Raw genomic sequence first — 19909 nt, forward strand, 5'->3', positions numbered from 1 at the left:
CTTCCAAGTACACATCATGGAAAGCCTCTTCAGCAAATTTGCAATTTGTACAATATTTCTCAATTTATCTAGCCGGGGAGGATGTCTCTGGAATTGTTGCTGCCACAAACACTATAATGTCACATGCAGCAGGCAAGAAATTATATCCCCTCACCATCGTTTGTATCACACAGCAACAGTCCTAAAGCCATGTGAGCCCAGACTGCAGCCAGGCACCCTCAACTCCATGCAAGCCAAAGGAGGTGTCTGCTGTGTTTGAGACAACAGCCTCTGAGGCCAATGAATACTGTCTCAACCTCCTGGTCTCTATTTGTTTTCCCATATTGATCCACTGTGGCTTCTTTAACTCATGAGTTCCTAGAGACCAGCTTCAGCTCTGCATCTGATCACATCCCATCCTATGGCTAGAGTTCCATGGACATAAAGCATAGGCAAAGGTAATTAAACATCACCCCCCAAAGTCCTGATGCCCTCACAACAAGTTGCCCATTGCCTTTTTGGTGCTTCAGAGTGTAAGGTCAACCATGCATGGAGAGAGTCTGGATGGGAACTCCCTGATTACGGCTTCCCTGTCCCACTACTACCAAAGCAGGGTGCTGTGCTGCACCTTTCCAACAGCCACGTAGCAGACCAAAGCACTGCTCTGCATGGAATGGTGTTCAGGACAAGACTTTGCTGCAGAAAGGTGTCCCCCTGATGCTACAGCCTGGATGCCTCCATATGCATGCTGGCAAAAGATGGAGCCAGGGCAGCAGGACTTACCTGGGTATCTGTTGGCCTGGTTGCAGCGTTACACTCGTTGTCATCCACCACTGACACATAGGTGCCCACAACACACTTCACTGCTCTCATCTGATAGCCTTGGCCACAAGTCACTGTGCACTGGGAGAGGAGAGAAGGGAGAAAAGAGTGCTGGGTCTGAGTAGCTGCTTCGGTTAGAAAGTATTAATCAGTCCAGACTGTATTTAGGCACGCAGCAAGAGCAGCAAAAATAAAACACAGCTTCCCTTCTGGTTTCTCTCCACTTCATGCATTTCAGCTTTAAATTAGGTCAAAGTTTTAACTCACTGCGCCCACCAGTGCCTCACACGCTTCACTTGCTTCCTCGGGAATGAAGGTGTGAGCATTGAAATGATTTACTTTGTTGCACACATTAGAATCAGAGTCTGGTAGAACCTGCATGATATCCTTCTTTAAAACTGGTTGTTCAGCCCCATGGTAGCGTGAGCAGCTAATGAATAATTTTGCTGATGGGAAATATGTCTGACTGGGGCAAACTGGTCTGGGTTTGTTGCTGTTTTTTTAAGTCAAGAGCTAACAGCTTTGTGGAAAAGCAGATGCCAGAACACTCTGGGAGAAATGAGCAACTTGTATTTTAACGGGAAAAAACCCCTCACCAACCCAGAAACTGGAAAACATTAAAAGCAACAAAAGTTATTCAACGAGGGCAGCTTTTCTGTGAAAATCAGGCCACGTATTTATATGCCTAAATATGGATTTAGGAGCGTAACCTTGGAAACCTCTTTTTTTTTTTGAAAATCACGGCCAATTTAGTATGACAGAGATTAAATTTAGCACAAAGGGCAGGTACTGTTATTGCTGCCTATCTGCTGAACCCAAGCGACAAGAGGGCTGCTTTGGTGTGCAAATCAATTAGCACAGTTATGCTGCTGAATTTGGATGAAAGGACAGCGCCCAGACCCAGCCGCCCTTGCCCAGGTCCCACTGGCTCGGAGCCCCACGGGGCTCTGCAGTACCTGGCCCCACGGCCCCACTTGCCACGAAGCACACTCCTGCTGCTGGCACGTCTGCACCGACTCCGGCTTCGTCTCGGGATCGCAAAACCTGTCATTTAATCGATCTTCTCCAAACTGGCACCAGGTCTGGCGGTGCTTGTGCCCTTTTCCACAGGTGACCAAGCACTGAGAGGAGAAAAGAGCAAGCTCAGGTGGTGCCGGGGCTGTGCTGCCAGCTCAGCACCTGCCACGGCACTGAAAAATAAACCTGGAGACCCACTGCAAACACTGCATTAAAAAAAAAAAAAAAAGTGGTGCCAAGAGGCAGTTCTTTAGTTTACAATAACGTGTCCTGGAAGACAGGCAAGTGCCTTGCAAGGAGACAGGAATGCTCTCAGGAGCTGGTCCGGAGCAGAGGCTGGAGAGCACAGCCAGGCTGAGACCCTTCAGCACAGGCCGAGTGAGCCCACAAAGACTCATGTCTTCCAGCAGCTGTAAGACATAGGGCAATGGCACAGCACTGTCCTGTGGGGTTTTAGCTGTGCACAATGGGGTGCCAAAGGCTTCTGAAAAACTTGCTCAGCTCTGGGTGTGCATGTTAAGGGTCTTGGCTTCTGTGGGTTGCAACTGCCCTAGAGTGGCTTGGCCTGGCAGCAGCTTGACTCAGAAGACAGATGTTTTGCAGAGAACAATCCCTGTTCCACTTAATTGGTTTCATTACGTCCTAAAAGAATACAATTTACAGAAACAAGCTATTTGGCCACAAAGGTGGCGAGCAGCCTTTGAAGACTGTTCTCCAGCATCCCCGGCCCTGCTGCAGGAAAAGGCCTATCAAGATACGGTTTTGTTGCATATCAAAGGACACCAGCAGCAGCAGAAGAGGTAATAAACAGCAGGGAGAGGCTGAGCAAGAAGACATCAGTAGGGTGAAATCCTGCCCTCCAGCGACAGCCAGAGCTGCCAGGGCTTCTGAGGACAATCTCAAGGGAAAATGAGGGCAGAAGGTATTTTTCTTCCGAACATTACAGAGGAACTGCAGAAAAACTAGGAAGAAATTACTGCAGGATTGGAGAGGAATTAACCCCCATTTGACCACTGGCAACAAGGCCTGCGACTCTGCTGCACAGGCTGGGAGAGACCTTCTGCAAGAGGCACAAACAAATCACAGGGGACGAGAAGGGACAGGGTGGAGAGCCGGCACCCACCTCGGACCAGTCTCCAGTTTTCCACTGGGGGCAGGAGAAGTCACTGCACCGCTGCACCGTCAGCTTCTCCTGCTGGCTGCACTTGCTGTCGTCCAGGACGTCGTTGTAGGTGTTCACGCACATGGCACGGCGCCGCCGCGTGCCCCCGCCGCAGCTCTTGGAGCACTGCCAAGGACAGACAACAGGTAAGTGGTTTTTTGCCCCTCTACTGCTGTTGCCTTTCTCCCTCTTCACAGCCAGGACTGCAGAGCGACTGCAGAAAACCTCCGGAAGAACAATTTGTACTCTAAGTAAAAGGCTTTTACTTTATGTATTCCTTTAAAAAGCCAATCTTGCTAAAGCTTAATAAAATGTCGCGGCAATGCATTTCACAAATTTATTTCAGGTTATAACCCCATTATTACTTTTACAAGTGTTGCCTTTCAGTTCTCCTAAATGGCTGCTGCTTGCTCTCATTTTAGGAGAGATTAACTCTCTGACTAGCCAGTCCTCCCTCGCCATGACCTCCCTGGAAAGCCCCAGGTTCGTCAATCTCTCGGTGCCAGGCCTGCATTCATGAATTTTCTTGTTCACACAAAATCTAAAATGTGTTAAGGAAACAAATTTCAGAAGTCCTCTGCTGATGGCACCCTGTCCTCCCCAGCTCCTGGCAGCGGTGACGGCTTTGACGGGAGAAGACAGCTAGCAGCGCTTAGTGTAACGAGGGCAGACCTTGGGATGCTTAAAAGCATAAATTAATTGCAGGGGAAAATAAGGAGTACCAGGTTGATTTAGACTACCCTCCAGAAAAAGGACTGGAAGAAGAATCATGGCTAGCTTTTACATACGTGCTATTTGCAACCTAAACAGCCCGACCCACCCCTGTGCAAGGGGGAGGCAGCGTTCACTGTGCCAATGAGCTTCCCTCACCTCTGTCCAGGCCGAGTACCGCCACCCTCCCACGTTACAGTCTCCAGTGCACTTCTCCCTCGTGCTGGGCTTGGGCTGGCTGCTGCAGAAGCGGTCGTCCACCTTCTCTATCTTGCCCTCCAGCCTGCTGTACTTGGAGCAGTAGATCTCCAGGATGCGATAGCCCAGCCCACACTGCGCCGTGCACTCGCTCTTCCTCGCGATGTGCCACCTGCACCGAGGGGAGCAAACATCAGCTGTGGGGTTCTAGCACTCTGCAGGAAAGGTGCTCAAGGGTGTTTGACATAAATAGGGAAAATGTGCTCTTGAACTGGAAGTTTTGGCTCTTTGTAACACTTCCCAATGCTTTGTGACTTCCAAAAATCGGAGGCAATTAATCCTGGCATTGCTCCTTGAAGGGAAGGAGCTGTTGCCAGGTCCCTCTTGCAGACAGCAAAGTCACACTGTGACCCTGTGGGACCAGCTAAGGTGGTGAGGGGAATCTGTGGCCAAGCAAGAGCAGTGCTTTGAATGCTTTCCACCCCACGTTCCCCTGCAGGAGTGCCACCTCAGCCTCTAAAACTAAAAGCTGGAAAATACAGCATCAGAAAATGACCTGCACAGACTTGAACTGTGTTCCACATGGCAGGACACCTGCAAAACAGTCTCAGCACAAAGGACAAACAAATGACTTGCTACAAGACACTTGAGCCCCAGTGGTGTCAGTGGGAATTAGAGGTGTTCCCTCTGGACAGACAGATTTCCACTCTGCTGCCTCCTTCCTGGGATGGGCAACAAGAGTTGGTGTTGGCGGCCCTCAAGGACCCACCTGGGGATACAGCCCTGCTTCATATCAGCCCAGCCCTGGCAAGAGATGCTGGACACAAGGCCTGATCCAGGGAGGTGCTAGAGACCCTGAAGCCAACAGGAGCCCGTTGCCCCTCAGACCTGGCAGGGGTGTCCCCTTGGGGACCTGGAGACCCTCAGGCTGTTGCCAGTGCCTGTGTGGGAAGTGCAGAGCCCCACTCCCAAGCCAAGAGAGCAAACCCGAGCACAGCCTAGAGAAGAATAAGATCAAGGGGATTTGGAGTCAATAGCTCCTGACTGGTGGGAGCCTCACATCCCTGCCTGCTTTTCAGACTCCTGCGTTTGCCCTTCTCAAGTTTCCAACCTGTTGCAATGGCAACAGCTGTTACCGCGACAACCCGACCCTGCACAGCCCCTGCACGGCCCCGGTTTAACAGAGCCAGAGAAACCCCTCGGGAAGCTCGGCCATCTGAATTGCTTCACCAGCAGCCGCTTAATGCCACCATATTTAAGCCCCAGAAAGGAAAACAGATTGCTTTTTAAAGGAAAATGGGTTGTGATGATTTAGGCTGGGCTCCATCAATTCCAGCGCGCCAGAAATTGTCTGGGGACATCCACAAACCCACTCTACACTAAAGCCTATTCTTTGCTTTAAATAAACGATGATAAATTCAAGTATTAGTTACTTCTTTGCTTTAAGTAAATTTTTTTCCATCTTTGTAGGCTGTTTGTAAGATGGTGCTGAGCATTTCTGACAGGGGCAGACACAGATTTCAGGCGCTGTATTGCACCGGGAGATTTTTCAACATTAGGAGCGTTTTTGTTATAGTTAGTCCTAATTTAATCCAACAAGAGAAATGTGAAAATGTACAACTGTGCCTCTCAAAACACCGCTGGTGGATGACAATCCCTCTTGGTTGACAAAGAGGCAACTACTGAACCTTTTCTTTCTTAAAATCTAATACAGGCTGGTGAGAAAAGGAATTGTGGTGAGAGGTGAAAGGAAAGAGTAAACAATAAATACACAACGTAATGTATATACACAGCTGAGTAGAGTGCACCTTAATTCACATTCTGTGTTACAAGGCTCGGTGGTGGGATCAGGCTGTGGAATTCGATCGCACCGCTGGTCTGACACCGTGAGCTGATCTGACTCTCTCTTACACACAGGTTTCCTTTTTCTTTCTCCTGCACAGAGAAAACCATCACATTGTTTGTCATGCAGGAAAGTGATCAATTCAGTTATTTCCCTTACACCTTTTACAGTAGCATTTAAGAGATGTTCAGTTGTGCTTTCCCATCTCTTTCAGAAAGAGGGAGGGGGTTACAACTAAGCAGAGCAGAAGGGGTTTATCGCCGAAGGGATGGACACAGGCAGAGAACTGCAGGTGGGCACTGGCAGGTGGCAATGATTGGATATCAGACCCAAACCCAGACACTGATGACTTCTGCAGCCTTAGCAAATGTATGTAACCTTTCCTGTGCTTCAGCTTCCTCACTGCAAACCAGGTTGTGAGGCTCACCTTGCTCAGAGGGGCTGTAAAGTGCCCTGCTCTGAGACCCATGAGCGTCTTGTAAAATGTTACCTACTACTGAAGCCCAGTGAAACGATCACACCCATAATACTGGAATCCAAAGAAATCAAACAGAGAGGGACCTCATAGCCCTGCCCAAATCCCAAAAGAATCCAGGACAATACTTAGCCTTCCCAAGCACCCACCTTGGCAGAGCTTACTGCAGGACTGCCACGGGCCATGCTCATTCCAGTAAAACTGCTGAGGTTTGTCCTCAATGGGGATATTAAATGTGTAACGAACGTCAGGATTGTACAAATTGCCAACTGATAAAACCTGAGAGGAAGAAAAATGATGCAGGGTAAACCAACAGAAATCACTGGCCGCTATTTTCAGTCCAATTATGCTGGGCAGACTTTTCCATACACACAACATATACTTCACCTGGAGGGTTATTTCTTGCTCAATCCGATCTGTAGAATTAATCCTTTCAACAGTATTATCCGATCCACTGTATTCGATCACAGCATTCCCAACTTTGATTTCCCTTTTAAACATACTGACGACAAAGTCTCCATTTAATATAAAGTCTCCTTGACTGTTAGATAAGGCTGCATAGGTGCAAAAAACAAGAACTAAAGAAGCAGAATTAACTCATACGTACATAATAACGAGGGTCATGCGCTCTCAGTGCTGCTTTCCTTTGGGGCTGGGAGGAAAAGCCCACTAGCGCTCTCAAACAGAAAGGATGTAAAGAGAGCAGCAGAGCTCTTGCAGACATTGTTCCTTCTCCTTTTTCCACTGGAAAGCCTCATTAAAACGAAGGCTGAATGCCTGAAGTTGTTGCTGAACAGTTCACCCATAACCCAGGGCAGAGATATCCAAAAGGCTGCTGTACGGAGCACACACAGGCTGTATCCCCTCACATACCACAAAAATAATCCTGTCCAAACCTTTTCATAAGGTTTGTGTGGATAGGGTGGCTCCTTTGTTGTTTCCAGGTGTGTTCTTAGGGTAAATGTTTGTGCCCTAATTGCCTAAACATCATTTTCTAGTAGATAATTTCAGGGAGTTTGGTCAGTATCTCCCCCTCTCTCTCTCCATCTCCCTCCTCCCCCCACACTTTTTATTATTTCAAATCTTAAGGTATGCGAAAGCACTGAAGGCTTAAAGCCTAAATGCTTTATAAAAGGAACAGTTTCCTGAAAACAGCAGTCTGCTGCACAACTTCACACTAATGCGATTATGTAGCTAATTTCCTAAGTTAGTTTCCCCACCATTTCACCCATCACAGCTACGTTACTACAAAGCCCCTGTACTGAAAAATCTAAACTTAACACCAAAACACCAAAGGCAAGGTTTTTCCATCGAATAAAGAGAGATAATGAAGCAAAACACTGCTTGACAGCAAACAGACACAGATGGAGAAAAACTCACAAAGCAAAGGCTAAACCAAATCCCACACTTTGGAGGTTTTGATGTTATTAGGCAGTAGTAAAACTCACTAAAGGATTCCTTCCTGTTTACTGTATCTCCTACAACAGTAGGTACATGTCTTGGACTTGATGACAACATCAAATTCCTCCTAAATTGTTAAGCAACTACAAGGTTCACAGTACCAAGGGCCCAAGATTTCACACTCAGTGAGCTGCAAAATAAGTGGACACATGCACACTTCTCATTTGCTTCTAGTCAGGCCTAATGTGAAGAGATGCTTTCCCAGCAATATTAAAGCAACATTAAAGAAGATTTGACTTCATTGCTTCCCAAGAAGATTAAAGGCCCTCCAAGAAGAGCTGGGAAGTTTGGGGCTCCTTCTGGGGTGAACCAGTTTTAACAGGCACAACATGGGGAGGATTGCTTTTTCCAGGAAAGAGGAATAACAAAACTCCCTTCCACAAGAGGGAAAACTATTATACCACAGTATGGGGTTTTTTTGGTGCTGATGTGCATCCATGCTGCACCATCTCATTTGATGTGAATGTGCAAAAATGATGTGATGCAGCTGTAAATGCACAGAGAGCCCTGCATCGTGCCCACCTGGGAATGGGGACAGGGAACACCCACTTAGCTTTTTGTCTCAATAAAGGGTCCAGAGACAGGATGGTATTTCAGAGCAATAGCCAAAGCTGTCACCATTGTTTCCCTTTGGTGCATGGCAGTCTCCTCTACTTGCTTCCCAAGTGAGTCCTTTTACCATTGATGGGGGCCACCAGCCTAGTCATGTTTTCAACATACCCAGTTACAGGAATTTTGCAATATAAAACAAGATGAAGTGCCCTGTTCAGAGGTGTAAATACAGGACCAGGCACTACTGGAGCACAGCTCGTGGTGCCAGGCACAGGGCATGTAAAAGAGGAGGACTAGATACTCTGAGGGATCCCAAACAGGACTTAATGGCAAAACCAGCCTTCAACTGGCAGGTGTAACATCAGCCGTAATGTGCGCTTGTGTTATCTCTGCTATTGAGCCCAAACAGAACTGTGGGGTGAATTACTGATCAGCATGGTGGAAGAGAGACTCAAGGCCATGCTAGAGGATATGGATGTGCAGCAGAGTGGTCTGACAGAGCACCACAGGCACGTTCATCTGCCTCTAGAGGCATACCCATAGGTTAGAGAAAACAGTGACTACAAGAGTTCAACAGCTAAAGGTCAAGTTATTGTTAGGTTTATATCAAAACTAGTATTTTTGGTGCAGGGTATTTCTTCATGGTTACATATCACTGTCAGGGACAAGAAGGGCTCAATCTAAGGGACATCAGAACTATTATTCTCAGAAGAATAGAAAATAATTTCTCTATGTGTTTGTACATACATCTTTCAGGGCATGGCATATTTACTCTCCAGCCAAAGAGTGGTGACAGCAGAGATCAGAAGTCTGTTTGGTTCCCAGTTTTGTGCCTCAGCTCCCATCCACAGCCCAGGTTCAACAGTCCTTCCCAGCCCTAGACACACCCTAAGGGGTTATTTCTTACAATCTGTGAACCTCCCAAACTTTGCATCTAGAACGGCATGCACAAAAAGAAGGAAGAAGATAAGGCTGAATGTTTGGCAGACGTAGATAAATTCTCGCCAAGAAAACATTTTCATTAAATGAATTCTTCATCCTCCCAAGCAAAGAGCAGTCAGTAGATGTATCACCACAACCAGAAAACAAGGCAGATTTCTGGACTGAAATAAGGCCTACAACTCACCCAGGTAGTTGTCATCTTCTGGTTTCCCTGAGTAACTGTGCTGACGCACATCAATATTAGTTGCACCAGCTGGGATGCGAACCACAACGTTATAGCCTAGGAAAGATTTAACAGAAAGTCAAGGCCATTACACAGACATTTCATTTGCTTTCTAAGGGGAAGGGAAATGAGCAAAATTACCTCACATTAAACAAGCCGATACTTTTCATTTAGGGATAGCATAAACAGTTATAAAATGGTATACAGTATAGCTAGAAGGATTTTGTGTTTTACATCAATGTTTTTGTAGATCAAGTGTGGTAATGGCTTTTACAGACCCACATTTTTCACTATAAAGTTTTTAGCAACAGATTCTTACCATAATGCACCGTGTTAAATGTGCCTGCAACAGTTTTACATGAAGAATTATCCCCACCACAAACGCCACATTTATCTCTTCTTGCTTTCGAATTCAGCACATGATCGCATCCAGCTTGCTTTAAGAGAAAAGTTGAAAAAAACTAGATTGAGCAAATACAGACTAGAACAGCATTTACAAACCTCCTAATTAAGGCACACAAAAGCTGTGTATGCAAAAGGCTGCCATGAGACAAATTGTTTTGCTTCCCCACATTTTTCCACTGATTTACAGTGTGGCCATCCCACAAGGTTTCCCAACAAAATGGCTTTTTCACAAAGCGAGGATCAGAGCTGCTGTTTGCACCAGGCAATGCCTCCACTGGAGCAAAATTCTTGCATCAATTGTTACCATAGAGAAAAGTGTGAAAAATAATTGTGAATGGAAATGTAAAGGGATCTGGGGCCTGAACAGGAAGAACTGTGGCAGAGCACAGAAGGAAGCATCCTTTGGATTTAGGCTCAGACCCACACAGCCCTCAGTAACTTAGGGCAGTCATGTAAACAACCTCTACTTGAGCGTGTCCCAGGAAGAGCTGGTGAGTGGTCTAAAGTACAAGTCTGATGAAGAGCAGCTGAGGGAGTTGGGGGAGCTCAGCCTGGAGAAAAGGAGGCTCAAGGGGAGACCTCATTGCTTTCTACAACTCCCTGAAGGGAGGCTGTAGCCAGGTGGGGGTCAGCCTCTTCTCCCAGGTAACAAGTGACAGGACAAGAGGAAATAGCCTCATGTTGCACCAGGGGAGGTTTAGATTGGATATTAGGAAATAATTCTTCACCCAAAGAGTTGTCAAACATTGGAAAAGGCTGCCCAGAGTCACCATTCCTTGAGGTATTTAAAAGATGTGTGGATGTGGCACATAGGGACGTGCTTTAGTGGTGGACTTGGCAGTGCTGCATTAATGGTTGGACTCGATGACGACTCAGAGGTCTTTTCCAACCTAAATGATCCTGTAATTCCATGTGTGGCTCTCCTGTAAATCTGGTGGCTGGCACAAGTCGCAGACCAGTTCGGGTTGGCAGAGCCTGGAGATAACGTTGGCAGCCCCTGGGCAAAGAGGGCCCGCCAACAACTGTGAGGAGCACAGCGCAGAAGTGCCATCCTGCCTTGCAAAACTGCAATCCCCCCTTGACGAAGAGGGTGGGAGACAGTTACCCGGCAGAGGCCCTGCACGCAGATGTCGTTGGTGTCGGGGCCGCAGGGCGTCCCATCGATGACGCGGTCCCGCAGCTGGTAATATGCCGTGTTCCCCGCCACCCGGCAGAACAGCTTGCACCGATCCTTCATCAGGACTGGGCGTGGGAGGGAGGAAAACCAGAAGCACGTTATCTGAATGTCATCACCCCGAGGTGGTGATGCAGGAGGCAGGATCTGCATCCCCTCCTCCCCACCTTCCCTCCCTGGCACTTACTGCCGCTGTATTTGGGAACCCAGCGCACGTTTGTGGGCAGCCCGTTGATGTTGAAGTGCTTCCCATCAAAGTCAGCGCACTGCTCATCCCGGAAATCCTTCTTCAGCTTTGAGCACGGTTCGGTGTTGCAGGATTTGAACTTCATGCGGCGACCAACACAGTACTTCCCACCGTTTTTGGGCCTGCAGAGACAAGATCAGGCTAGACATGAGATGAAATTGCAGTTCTGCACCTGGCTCAACACAGTCAGGATTTGCAACACCATTTTATGGGCTCTGTTCTTAATGCATACCTTTAATTAATAGCCTAGACTGACAAGCAGGAAAGGTTATGCAGGTGTCTAACAAAAAGAGGCCATATATGTGATGCTAAGAAGGGATGAAAAAGGGAATAATTGCTTTCTGCTGAATGACAAGGTAGTGAGAGAAGTCAGAGATGAAGAGCAGCATCTTCCTCCTCATCTGAGGATTTATTGTCACACCAAAGGATTGATGTGGTCCAGGCCCATACTTCCACAACCCCTTCGGTCCTATAAATTTGGTGGCTCAGAGTTTGCATGTGATCTAGTGGATTGCAAATAACTAAACACCATACAAGAAAGAAGAAAGGGCTTCCGTCCCTGCAGAAGCTGAAAGGCCAGGCAGCACTTATTCCTTCAGGATTTCCAGCCCCAAATCTTAAATGGTAACGTTGGACACTTCAAAACAACGTTATCTCCGTGTATTCTAGAAAGCACCAAACATGGCCAATAAATACTTTACCTCCATTTTATAGCAAGATGACAGTGCTATAAACTGGGAAGTGAGATACCATCCAAGTCACATAAAAGCCAGTGGATAAGCCTAGGAGAAACTGTCATTTTGAATTTCCTGACTCCCAGATTCAGGACTGAAGTCATAAAACTATTTTTGTCCTCGTATGTAGACGGAGCCTTTGCCAGAAAACAGATCACTTTGGGGACTGAAAAAGCCTCTCCCATTCCAGCTGCTGTCAGCAGTGGTGCAGGAGCGAGCTGAACATCAAAATAACCACCAAACCTACATCTTCTACCCACCCCCCAACAAAACGAGTGCCAGTGCTAGCAAGAAGTGCAGATTAGAAGAGCGACTCACTGGGCTTTGCTATCCTGGCACCCACACCTCCTGCCTTCCAAGGCTGCTCTTCAGGATCAGCTCTGCCTTACCTTGGGACCAGACGCCCATCAGTGCCCCAGGGATGCTGTCAGAGTGCATCTTCCCTTGGAGCCCCCTTAGGGAGGGAAGCTGGTTTGCACACTTGGAGACCCTTCAAGATGTAAATAAATGAGTGATAAATGGGAACTATCCCTGTCCCTAGCAGGGAGATGCTCACTGTGAGCAGCCAGCATCTCTAACAAAAGGGACAGCACCCACTTGCACATACAAGAGGGTCTCTACACACAGTGAAACAACAAGTTCTTACAGTTGAACAGAATTTTTTAGCATCTCTACACATCCTCCACCTAGGAAGCCTGGCAGTGCCTTTTCTCCCACAAATAACATTTCTTCACTCTTACGCTTGAAAACTCTTTGTGACTCAAGCAGCAGAGTTCCTGTGAAGCAAATGGGGAGAAAGGGGCACAGAACAGCTTGCCCTTGCTGAAAGACTGCCTGCAAAGCAGGGAGAGTCAGGCAGACTTCCCACCTCTCCATCAGCACCACCCTAGGGATGCTCACAGGTTTGGCAGGAGTTGCCTCCTTGAGGAGCTCCAGATGAGATGCTGAGAACTACCAGCTACAAATGTGGGATTTTTCCTGCCAGCATCCTCTCCTTGCTGAGGTCCACACTGCTGTGGTGCAGACCCCTCTGGTCCTGCCCCAAATGTCAAGGGGTATGATTTGTCTTCAGGCACAGCCTGGAGCAATAGCTGGTAACATCAGCTCTACCTGCTCTGAGGGCAGCTCTCATGTGCCATCTGGAAATTAAATGTGTGTCACTTGCAAAGGTTTATGGTGCTTGCAATTAAAGCAAGTGCCAGTGATAAAAAGCCCATGCAGCCACACAGTGCCCAGTGCAGATTCCTAATTACAGGCTGATTTTACACCAGGTCCTAGTGGAACAAATCTAAGTCTGGTTTCTACTGATTTAGTCTATTCCCCACCCTGTTGTGTCAAACAACTTGAAGTAACTTGATTACATCTGGGACCACTCCAGAGGTAACCCAGTGCAGCGGACCCTGTAATTGCTGGTGTTTTCCCACCACTGGGGGCTATCCTGTGGACTATTCCCAGAGCCCATCCTGTAGAATATTCCCATGCAGGCACATTAGCTACCTCCAGCTACAAAGGGACATTTCAACAATCTCACTACACAGCACTAAGGGAAACTTAGCTGTGGCAGCAGCACACTCTAGACCTTGGTGAGTCTGTGTCGTCCCTGGGGGATTCATTTTCACTTCCAAAGCATCTAAACCACAGCAGGACTGTTGCAGTTTGACAGAGGCTCTAAGTTACACAAACCTCTAAGAGGGCATTCCTTTAAAAAAAGTTGCAGTTACAACATTTTTACGGTAACCACATTGCTTCCAATATAAATCAATTTAATTAAAATGAAACTTTTAAATATTAACTTAGCTACGAAGAACTTGGAGGAGCACTTGGAGGAGCATTTTCTTTTTTAGAGGGGAATGTCTAACAAAATCCAAAGATCCCAAGCTTCTGTTTAGTTTCCTCTTCTGTAGACATGACCCCTGAGACTGAGATAACGTTGACACACCATGAACTGAAGGATGCTAAAACTTGCCATTGTGTTGCAGACTGTCAGCTTCGTAACTGTGGCATTAAATCTCCCCTCAGACAGAGCTGGGGGTCGAAGCACACTCAAACTTCTGACATTTCAAAACAGCTCCAAAACACCCTGACAGTTTTAGGATGTTTTTAAACCAACATTGCTTTTCATAGTGTGTGAGAAAACAGAAAGAGCTGAACCTGAAAAATAAGTCAGCCTTATGTGACATTGATTTTCAGTGTCATGAAGAAATACGGCATATTTCCCTCTGCGTAAGATTTTTATGGGTAATCAACAATGTACCACCGAGACTGAAGGGAAAGCAGTGCATGCCAACATGCAGGACAACAGGGACATGGATGGTGGGAGCTCACACAAATTACAGGCACAAAACAACAGCCAGTGTAAAGTTGTGTGGATAGTGCTGGGACAGCCACCTCCTTGTGGAAACCTTGGGAGGACCTGGAGAAGAGAGGCCATGCCCAGCACATGGCTCATGAAAGGGGGCTTGGAAAGAACCACTACTGATGAGAAGCACAGAGGATTTCTTGGGCAGGTTGGTGCTGAGCGTATTTAGGTGCTCTTGCAAATCCCAGCCAAAGCAATACGCCTCCCAAAGAACCAACATACAAAAAAAAAGCTATGAGAGAAGATGGAATTTAAAATCCCTTGGCTAGCCTTCAGGATAAAGGAGATTTTCTACCACAAAAAGCTATCAGTCCAAACAGATGCCCCTTCATAAGATGAGAATACATCTCACTGTCAGCACCCAAGTTTCGGCAGCAGAGCTATTTTTGCACACGGAAAGATACTTTATTTTTGTCTCTCCATGGCTATTGGAAGACCATATGGTGTGTGCTGACTCAACACAACCAAAGGAGAACCCCTTTGCACTTGTGTGTTTCTTAGCATCATTTTAATTAACGTGCTGGTGTCCTACTCCCTAAGCTTTGACCCTCCTCTCTTGACACTTGCCCAGCTGCACTGAGCAGCCTCTCCTGTCACTACACCACTGGTGTCACAGCTACAATCTCTCCCTTCTCCCACTAGCAGTGATGAAACTGTCACTGGCACATCCCTAATGGCAACTTCCTTGGCAGAAAGCCATCCAACAGCAACGGTGAGAAAGAGGTGCTCGATCTTTTTAAGACCCCTCAGGGCAACCAGCCCTGCAGACTCCTCTCCTTTGTGCCTCAGTGCCAAATGGAAGCCCAGAAAGCCTCCTGCCCACCTACCTTCTTCTAAAAGAAGGTAATTAAACAGAAACCAGCACAATTCACAATTTATGTAAACAAGCTGTTTTCATACCAGTTGCTCAAGCTATTACTAATATTTCGCCAGCCACATAGTTGTCTACTTGAAGCCCACAGCAAAATTCCCTGCCATTTCAAAGAGTGCAGGATTTTGCATTCCAGTCTGACAGCAAACATTTTTGAGGGCCACTTTTTAATGGGGCACAGATTTCTGCTGAGGTTTGGCTAGTCTGCGCCAGCTGAAATGTAACTGTATGAAGGATCAGATGCAAAAGGAGCCAAAAGCTGCAAAACCAGCCAAAGCAGGAGTAAAATGGCAGAAAACTGCATAAAAGCCTGTAGGAACAGCTGCAAAAGCAGCCAAAGCAGGGATACAATGGTGAAAAAGGATAAAAACATGTCTCCTTTCTTTCTCCCTCCTTTCTGAATCACAACTTTGGAGGAAGAAAAACACCTCTTGAAGTGGGATCCCAGCTGTGCCTCCACAGGAACATAGGAGGCAATAAACCCATGCAGTTATTAGATTTTTCTTTCACTCATTGCTGAATGAGCACTTTACCCCTTTTAGAGCACTTTACCCACAAATCAAACCTGTGCCCAGCTCCTTCTTGGTTCCCATCTTAACTCATCCATGCCAGGCAAAGCCACACATTCCCAGGGCAAAGTCACTTGTCCCTGAGGCATACAAGGGTTGGGGACAGACCAAAAAGGGGATTTCAGCCCATTTGGGCAGCCCAGCTGCTTTTCCCCATTTCCCCCACTGGCACTTACTCGGGCCTGTTGCACTCTCGTATCGCCGTCTTTATGCCGCCACCGCAGGTCCTCGAGCAGGTCCCAAAAGGGCTCCACGTCCCCCACGCTCCGTCTATCACCGGTGCCTCTCGCTCTTTGGGCACACACATCCCAAACCTGCAGTGCTGTGGACAGGGAAACATGGGAAAGGTGGGTTTGCATTGCTTTGGCATCACGAGCCGACCAACAGTGACCAGCCTGGGCGACGACTCAGGCTCGCATATTTCTCAACCACACACAGTGATTTTGCAATCAAATAGAGCTGAACTTCTTTATATCTTTTCTGTCACCCCCATATTTTAGTTTCTCTGCACCCTTAAATGGCAAAGCAAGGGCAAAGTGCTGAGTCCATGGAATGATTTATGGGATAAAGACTGAGGACAACAGCAACCACTGAATATTCCCTGTTTACTGGTGCTGAACAGCACAGCAAAGCTCATGGCACTGGTTTTTCAAAAGGCTGCTTATCTGATTTCCTGGAGAGCTGCAGGAACTGTGCCGTGTCAGGGGAGGAGACAGGCAATGAGGAGAAACACCAGGAAAATTCAAACCTCCCCACAGCTATCCAAAGCAGGAAAGGAAAGTTCCAAATCTAAAAGGCAATTAAAACAGAAAAATGAATTCCTTAATCCAAAGTTGTTTGGTTTTTTTGTTTTTTGTTTTTTGTTTTTTTTTTTTTAACTCAGTCATAACATGGGACTTGCCAAGACCTGGTCTACACTTTTGTTTTCTAGCTATGACTCTTCTTCTCTTTTGTATGGAAAACTGGATAGTTATCATGGCAAGCCCCCATCCCCGTTCTCATGGTATAAATTGTGTCCTTTGGGATATGTTTGCTAGATTGGCTACACAGACTTCTGGAGAGGTGAGGTCTAGGGGAGAGTCACCTTCTGGCCCCACCAGAGTGGATGGAAAAACGTCCCCAAGACCTGTGAGAGCGGGACTTCCCTCTCACTGAACAGCACTAGCTAAAGTGGATTTAAAGCCAGAGACATGCAGATACCTAAATCTTTGCAACTATAGGAAACCCAAACATTGCTGATTGCTCATGGATTAGAAGAGACTACAGACTTACAGAAGAATACAGGTAAAGAGTCATTAAAATATTCCCTTGCAATATTTCTCTGCATCAAGTAAGAAAACACCTGATGGTTTATGCAGCATACTGAACACCTTCTGCCCACGATGGCTGACCGGTTGCACTGCTTTGCTCATGAAGAAAGCTGATCTTGGTGCATTTTCCCACAGGCATGGTTTGCAGGGCCGCTGAAGAACTCATTGCTTGAGTCCTACATCTGATGTTTGCTCAGAGATGAGCACGGTCTTTGGGCTGCAACGTGCCCTAGATTTGCTTCCACCTAAAGATTTGATTCCCCAGACAAAAACTGGCTAAAAATCATCTGCTGCAGTAAAGGACAGCAATACAATCAGCTGTAATGCCTCTTTCTTTGCTGCAGGACAAACCCTTACGATGCACGACTCCTCCAGGCACTAGGGGTTGAAAACCTGAAGGCTGGGGACCCCTAGGCCAGTCCTGTACAGGGACAAAGAGGTCCCACAACTATCATCAAAGTACAAAAATGCATGACACCAATCCAACAGAGCCTGTCCCAGAGGAGAACTTCTCACAGCAACATCGATGCTCACAGCTAAATATATAACCAGAGTCATGCTTGGCACCACTGACCCAGAGAAGATGACTGAATAGCTAACTAGTGAATGAACAGCTAACAGACCGTGACATGACCTATATGTTTCCCATCCCATGGTTGAGAATTAACCAGGAAATCACCTGCATCCGTTGATTTTATTAAAAACTGGGGGCTTGGAGGTGATGGCAACTCAAGGGTGGGGAAAAGAGCAGCTGTTTTAAATAAACAGCAAGATTATCTTATGGAAACGCAATGGTGTTTCTTGGAACCACACTGTGAACAGTCTGGCTGCGCAACCTCCGTGCCTTTCGCATTTTAAAAATAATTTCTGTGTTGAGATACAACAGAAAAACTAAAAAGCTTGCCAGGATTCTCTTTCCTATGAGCTTACAGATCACAGAGTGAAGAGAATAAAAGGGGTTTTGTCTGGAGCAAATCCAAAATGTCTTAAGGCGCACAGTTGAGCAGGAGAGCACTGGCAGGGATGGGAGACACTACAACAGACTTTCCTTTCCTTTGTCTTGCCACTGGAGTCCCAGATAATTCACCAAATCCAGCTCCCATCCTTGGGCTGACTGGCTGAATAGAGTAGCAGGGGGCAGACAAGGGCTGTGAAGCTCCATGCATGCATAACAGATGCGCTACCTGCTGCCATACGGCAGGAGACACAAACGATTACTATTCCTCTACTCTTCTGCTATCATTCTCTAAGCAGCCCTGAAAACCACAAGAGAGAGAGAGAGGCCCAAATTTACAACCCTCTTTATTTTCTTGCAGTGATTTTTCTCCACCCAACAATGAGCTGGTGCTGTGAAACGGTAAAACCACCACGACGGTGCTCGCCCAGCAAAGCCAAACGCTGAGCTGGGCTTATGGCTTGGTTTAGAAAGATCAGATTCAGTGTTCTCACATGCAAAATATGTGTAAGTTAATACTCCCATGTTGTTTTAGTGTCCTTGATTTAAGAGTAAATTTAGAACCTGGTTAAATCTACATCCCAGTAGTTTTAGCTCGATTTTTTTAGCTATTCAGGCTCCCTCATTTCCAAAGATATCTCCATAAAAAATGGCATGGTATTTTCTCCATCTGCCAACCCATCCATCACAGGCTTTACACATGCAGACTTGAGGCATTAGTCAGCAAGCACCAGTTTGATGGGGCTCCTGGCCACAGCAGAGTACCAAAATAGCAATTTATTCCTAGGAAAAGCACTCCAGACTTGCACCTCAGCACTTTACAAGCCCAAGTAAACACCAAAGAGGAGAGAGTTTATGATGATCCAAACTTTAACACTGCATTAGACCAACACACAGATACAAGAATTACTCTGCAAAGCCCTTTTGTGAGAACACATTCAAATGCCTGAACACAAGTAGGCTGCATTAGCTTTTCTTAAGAGCCCATCTGCTCTCAGCTGAGAAGTTCAGGTCACACTTGTCTAATTTGTCTAAACTTGTCAAATTGTCTAAATTTGTGGGCTGAAATGTTTTTGCTCACACAGTCTTTATTAAGAGCCATGCAGCTGGACACTGCCTCTTGCATGACATGGGGTAACTGAGGGAGTGCTAATCTGCTCAATTGCAGTTGTTTGCACATCACTCTGGTGACATCCAAGGGCAACTGCAGGTTTGTTGGAAGAAAATTGCAGCCCAGATTTTTGGAATTTCAAGAAAACAGTAATTTCTGACCTTCCAGCGGTGAGCAGACCCCAAGCTCACCCGCAGAGAAATTGAGGACACAAGGTCTTAAGTTAGAGGGACTCCACAGATAACTGAGCTTTATCCTATGTCTCAAAACACAGGGGATCTCACACAAAAACATTAGAGATTCCAACCACACTTCTAATGCACATTCTCAACAATAAAACCAAACATGTTGACTGCACTTTTCCTTAAGAAAGGAAGGTAAATTGATACATGATGCTCATTGTCCTGAAGGAAATCAGCCAAGTGTCATTGAACAATCAAGTTCTCAGACACATGCAACAAAAGATTAATCACCAAAGAGTTCCACAGCCTGTATGGAAAATTATATCTAAAATAGCATCCAGATTTTTTATTAAAATACATTTGAAAGACTATGGTTTAAAACTTTGACTCTTTCTAAAGAAAACTCATTAATATTATCATTATTGTTGATTTTAAGAGCCAGAAAAGCAAAATTTTAAGCTATACCATGTAGAATAACATCACACTATTTTTACTAGAACCAGATGGAGAATAGTTTTGTTCAGACACAAATGATGAGAAACAGTTAGCATTTTTATTCAAAAGCTTCAGCATTTCAATAAAAGAAAAATCCTCTAACTACTTTTCT

At 46.3% G+C, this 19909-nt stretch overlaps 1 protein-coding gene across 5 annotated transcripts in view; it reads right to left on the reverse strand.

Annotated features, from left to right (window-relative positions):
* Nucleotides 1-19909, reverse strand: part of ADAMTS9 (ADAM metallopeptidase with thrombospondin type 1 motif 9) — an 84966-nt gene that overhangs the window by 39062 nt on the left and 25995 nt on the right. For all 5 annotated transcript variants that reach the window (XR_003572185.1, XM_027892417.1, XM_027892420.1 and 2 more), the window contains 12 exons: nucleotides 15921-16066; nucleotides 11152-11333; nucleotides 10896-11032; nucleotides 9705-9822; nucleotides 9347-9442; nucleotides 6595-6761; nucleotides 6357-6486; nucleotides 5698-5824; nucleotides 3851-4061; nucleotides 2942-3106; nucleotides 1758-1922; nucleotides 763-882 (listed from right to left, as the gene is read on the reverse strand). Coding sequence is in view for 4 of the 5 variants with exons in the window: in XM_027892417.1 (XP_027748218.1) it covers nucleotides 763-882; nucleotides 1758-1922; nucleotides 2942-3106; nucleotides 3851-4061; nucleotides 5698-5824; nucleotides 6357-6486; nucleotides 6595-6761; nucleotides 9347-9442; nucleotides 9705-9822; nucleotides 10896-11032; nucleotides 11152-11333; nucleotides 15921-16066 (1764 nt within the window). In the remaining variant the exon portion in view is untranslated. The remainder of the gene's footprint in view (nucleotides 1-762; nucleotides 883-1757; nucleotides 1923-2941; nucleotides 3107-3850; nucleotides 4062-5697; nucleotides 5825-6356; nucleotides 6487-6594; nucleotides 6762-9346; nucleotides 9443-9704; nucleotides 9823-10895; nucleotides 11033-11151; nucleotides 11334-15920; nucleotides 16067-19909) is intronic.

The sequence above is a fragment of the Empidonax traillii genome, unplaced genomic scaffold (genome assembly GCF_003031625.1).
Source record: "Empidonax traillii isolate 1590-97213 ecotype Southwest subspecies unplaced genomic scaffold, ASM303162v1 scaffold351:size1117198, whole genome shotgun sequence".
In the NCBI taxonomy this organism is placed as follows: domain Eukaryota; kingdom Metazoa; phylum Chordata; class Aves; order Passeriformes; family Tyrannidae; genus Empidonax; species Empidonax traillii.